The 4,904-nt window shown below is 49.5% G+C and overlaps 1 protein-coding gene across 2 annotated transcripts; it reads right to left on the bottom strand.

Moving 5' to 3' along the window:
- Positions 1-635: 635 nt before the first annotated feature.
- On the bottom strand, positions 636-3,859 carry LOC123411258 (protein ENHANCED DISEASE RESISTANCE 2-like). 2 transcript variants are annotated; one of them, XM_045104194.1, is made up of 3 exons: positions 3,310-3,849; positions 2,597-3,179; positions 636-953 (listed from the first exon to the last, which is right to left on the bottom strand). In XM_045104194.1, the coding sequence occupies exons 1-3, from the start codon at positions 3,676-3,678 to the stop codon at positions 946-948; spliced, it is 960 nt and encodes a 319-aa protein (XP_044960129.1). In that variant the 5' UTR covers positions 3,679-3,849; the 3' UTR covers positions 636-945. The 2 variants fall into 2 exon arrangements, with proteins under 2 accessions (XP_044960129.1, XP_044960128.1); XM_045104193.1 differs by lacking the exon at positions 636-953 and having other exon boundaries at positions 2,253-3,179; positions 3,310-3,859.
- Positions 3,860-4,904: the final 1,045 nt, after the last annotated feature.

The raw sequence follows: 4,904 nt of genomic DNA, 5'->3' as shown, positions 1-4,904 counted from the left end.
GATCATTCCGATTGGACGTTCGTCAAATGCAAAAATGATGGGTATGATTTTCATGTGTCCTTTTGCTAGAATTAAAGCTATATATGAAAATAAAGAAGAGACCAATGAAAAAGCAACGTCTAATTCTTCAGAAGCGATGACAAGATTTATATCCGTTTATTGGATGCATGATCGATCTATTTATAAAAGTGGACGAACAAGTCGATTCAAACAAACAAAAATTGAAAAAACACGCATTCATTTGGATCGCGCGGTTGAAGTTGCTCTCTTGATTACGGAGCACAGATGCGTCCAACTGAGAAACACTTGCAGCACTCCCCGACCCCTCGTGCCGGCCGGAGTGATTCTTCCCCCACCCCACTGGGCGGCGCTCGCTTTGGATGATCCCGACGGCACGATACGCCCGCCGAGCATGCAAAGGTCCACGGACGCGTCACATCCCTGCCTTCTTCCTTTGCACTGACAGGAATTCGGGATATATGCCTTCCGTGTCCATTGAACGCAACAGCCAGCCGAAAGCTTAAAAATGAGAACCGACCACACACAACAGAGGATCGCCAAACGATTCATCGACACTTCTGCCGGTAAGATGAGGCCGGATGTCGACGAAGGAAGGGGAGAAGAGAAACGCGAGATTTTTCAGATTAGAAGCCAAGCCAAGCCGAGGCATCTCACCTCATCTCATTATACGGGACTCATTTACGAAGTAGCACTACTAATCTACCAATATTTGCCATCGACCAGGCATCTGCTCTTGATGACATTATGGTGATGATGAAGATGATGATGAAGGAGCATGCATTGCATTCTGTGCCCTAACTAAATTGCCCTTATCTTTAAACAAATAATTATATATATATCCCATCCTTCTTCCTCTCTCTCTCTCTCTCTCTCGGCGCCAGTCTCCAGCTCACGGTTTATACATCATCCTCGCTTAATCCGTGCCTATTTTCCTGAAGAAAAGAGAAGGTAGAAACTGAAATGTTAATTTCGTCGAACAAACTCCAATGAACAGCAATGTATTTTCTATAACAAACCCGGTATTGCCACTATCTCAGATTTTAGACAACAAGCTTATGATTCTGGTGGATTGTATTATATTATACCCCAGACAACAGCCAGACAGAACAAGTAATCATATTGGCTTTCCTTGAAGGCGGGCTAACAACAGTCCAAGCAAATGACTGAAAAAATAAAATTAGAAAAGCTAACCTGAAAACGCGTACATATAAAGGAGTGTTACCGAATTGCGTTACTGCTAAGAAGGCATAGAGGCATCGTATGATGCCTACATTAAGACACCATGTTATCTTGCTCAAAACAGTAATGATAGCTCAGCTAAGAGATAAAGACATGGACGTTGCTTGCCAGAACACCATGTATATTATCTGCAAGCAATGCCACCTAACCAACCTCTAATATGCACAGGACAGACGATCATGGACAAAAAGTTTGATCGGCAGCCCAACCTACAATAGCTTCTGCGATCATAAGTATTTATCACGATCCTGTAGGGTGCACACATGCCCGTGTCTCCCCCTCGAAACAACGAAACAGCTAAACGCGCAAGAAAAGGAGCAATGAAGAGGAGGCTCCCAAGGAAACGCAATATGCTTTTCCAAGGCACGGATCAAGGCCAAACTGGACCACAAACGGGTACAGCTAGTACGCGATGAACAGGTTTAATGGTTAACAGAAATCACAATGAGACACACGAACAATGAGAGGCATCAAGTGGCAAATGCATATCTCCTGAAGTATTCTGGTGTCAGCCAGAAATGTTCCTTCTAGACAAGTGACGGAAATGTAAAACTGTAATATAAGAGGCACGCCCGTTTGCAAACCAGTGCCAGACACCTATAAAATCGTCAAAGTTGAGACCAATGAAGATCCTAAGCTCCTACAAGAAAGTTAGGGAAAGAGCCAAAAAAAATCCTCCTTCACCACAGATACTAAGATACACGAGATTAATCTTGGCAACTGTTACTGTAGTAGTAGTACCATCACTCCATATCACAATCTAGTCAACTGTTAGTACCAATATCATCACCCCCATATCCCAATCTTGGACCTCATTAAAAAATTGGAATTGCCTCCTGATTATTGTTTCAATGACCGTACTAATTAGCCTACAATATTACTCTCTCCGTCCCATAATATAAGAGTATATCCCTAGAGCACAGTCCACATATTCCCTTTCGTCGCAATACTATCAATTAACTAGAAACAAAAGAAACTTGCACACATCAACATTGGGATAAATATAATATATCCAGCCAACAGATCAAGCATCACTCTGAAGATAATGAAAAATGCGTTGGAAACTTGAAATGGCATTGCCAATGCCATCACTCTCATGCTGTTGTAAGGCCAGCTGAGCTAAATATCAGCCATAACTGACAGAATCATGGAATTATTATGCAGTGGCGTATGCTAACAGCGAACGAATTCGTCGGCTACTATATCATATAGAGTACTTATAAGTTATGTACCATTGAGTTCATGCCCGATCATCATATTGAAGTTGTCAAATTAGCTGCATTGAAATACCTAACACTGCTATGAAGAAGATGTCAGGAGTGATTTGAGCCCTCACCTCCGCCCAGGCGTTCCTGGCAGCTCATCGACCTGCTGGCCTTGCCGCTGGCCCGTTCCTGGTGGCGGCTATCGTTGGCCACCCTCGCCGAACCAACCCTGAACCCCGGCGCCGCCTTGCCGGCCGTCTCAGGCTCCTCAGTCGCCGTCTCCACATACTTGGCCGAGCCCATCTCCATCTGCGCGATGCGCACAGCGCCGAAGAGCTTTTCGGGCAGCTCCTCCTCGGACTGGGACTCAACAAGGAAGCCCATGTCGATGGTCACCGACGTGACGGCGCCCAGCGCCAGATGCAGGATGGCGGTGGCGATCGCCGAGCTGCCGATGTCCACGTCGATCTCGAGGTAATCATCGCCCTTGTGGTAGCGGCACGTGAGCGCGCGGCCCAGGAGGCACGCGCCGTAGTTGCCCACGGTGGCGCGGACGAGCCAGGGGCCCTTGACGATGCGGTTGACGATCTTGAAGCGGGCGTTGCGGTACGCGTCGTCGCCGTAGACGAAGCGGCCGAGCAGCGAGTCCGGCGGGATGGGCGCCTCCGCGGCGAAGTAGAAGACCGAGCTGTAGGCGTCCGGCCGGCCGGGGACCTGGAGATGGAAACACGGAGTCTCGAAATTAAGCGGTGGTCACACAGGGAGATGGAGAAAAAAAAACGATTTTTTTCTTTAATCTCCGGCGTCCTGCGCCTAGATGCGATGCGATCGATGGGGTCGGGACCTGGAGATTGACGGCGAGGAGGAAGTGGGCGTCGGGGTCCTTGCGGAGGCGCGCGCGGCGGAAGGCGGCGGCGACGGGGACGTCGTCGCGGGCGAGCAGGTGGTCGAGGCGCGCGTGGGAGCGGAGCCAGTCGACGCCGGCGGGGCGGAGGAGCCAGTCCGCCGACGCCGCCGCCTTGCCGCGCTTCCCGCCGCCGCCGGAGAAGTAGCCCCGCGCGCGCAGCTGGAACAGGTCGCCCGGCGGCGCGGCCCAGCCGTTGGTGCCCCTGTCGAGGTCCACCTGCCGCAGCGAGCCGGCGGACACGGCCTCCTCGCGCCAGTTTTCGCCCGATTCGTCCTGCTTCCGGCGCTGGGGCGTCGTCGGGGGCATCGCCGCCGGCCGGGGTGGGGGTGGGGCGGGTAGGGGGGCAGGGGTGGTCCTTCTGGCCCTGGGTGCCTTTGCGCGAATTGTGGGAGGCGTTGGACTTTGGCTATCGGTTGGGAGGGCAGCAGCTGCGCCTATAAAACAGTGGGGATGGATGGATGGATCGATCCATGTGGGATTCCGTCGTGGGAACGAAGCCCACGCGGTGTCCTTCGCCTTTAAGCGCCCTCCATCGTACGGGGGGTTAATTTTCAGGTCCCGTGTTGATCGCCGTCATGTGGAGTTTAACCTCATATGTAAGAAAAAAATTGTGTTTAAAAACCTTACGCAAATTTCAAAAGATAAACTCTATCATGTGTCACAGCAATTTCTACACAAATTTAAGGGGCAAATTTGACTTGGTACGAGACAAAGATATCTTCTATAAAAAGGTAGCATTTTTTTTTGGAACATGCACCGTGAAAAGGCGTATCGGATTCATAGAGGAAATGCCAATACGGCAGATACAACATAGGGCGGCATGTAAAGCATGAAAACAAATGGCTACGAAAACACGACTCACCTCCACCCACAAGTGGCGAAGAGGCATAAAAAGGCAGCATATATGAGTGACAAATCTGGAATTAGAATAGTTCAAGATGGGCTGGTGGAGATTCCTGCCTGACAGTGCGTGTAGAGGAGCGTACGTTGATTGACATGTCGTCACCATCAAATTGCATGTTTTTGGAGTTAAAGAAAAAGACGGGTAGATATCATGTGTCAATAGTGATATTCGATGGACTTGACAAGGGGTTGTGCTGTTGAATTGGTTTGGGGCTGTATAAATTTGACTAAGGCAACTCCGACAGATCCACCTAAACGAACGGTGATTTTATCCGTTTTTTGTTCGTTTGGGTCGGGTCGGCACATACGAATGTCCACTTCAACATTTGGGTCGGTGCATGCGTCCAACGTTGATCTGATCTATTTTTACCGACGTGCTAAAAAAATATAAAGTATTTACGAAAATACTAAACATGCATAATTAAACATTAAAAGCCGGCCATGAAGGCTTTCAAGAGTCCACGCGTTACATTATAAATGAAAAAAGAAAAAAAAGCTAGGCATCCTCGGTGGCGGCGGCGAGGTCGAGCTGCGCCGGAGCGGGGGCGGGTTGTGCCGGCACGAGTAGTTTTGGTGTCGACGGTGGCGCAACACGGGCGCGTTTGTTCGCAAGGCGCATCGTCATCTTA

Source organism: Hordeum vulgare, chromosome 7H (assembly GCF_904849725.1).
Source record: "Hordeum vulgare subsp. vulgare chromosome 7H, MorexV3_pseudomolecules_assembly, whole genome shotgun sequence".
Taxonomy (NCBI): Eukaryota; Viridiplantae; Streptophyta; class Magnoliopsida; order Poales; family Poaceae; genus Hordeum; species Hordeum vulgare.
This window is presented reverse-complemented; position numbering and strand designations above follow the sequence as displayed.

Excerpts from the sequence above, each read along its gene's own strand:
- LOC123411258 (XM_045104193.1), bottom strand. The coding sequence starts at position 3,678 with ATGCCCCCGACGACGCCCCAGCGCCGGAAGCAGGACGAATCGGGCGAA. Across the intron at positions 3,180-3,309 it reads TCCTCGCCGTCAATCTCCAG|GTCCCCGGCCGGCCGGACGC; the intron begins GTCCCGACCCCA and ends TTCCATCTCCAG.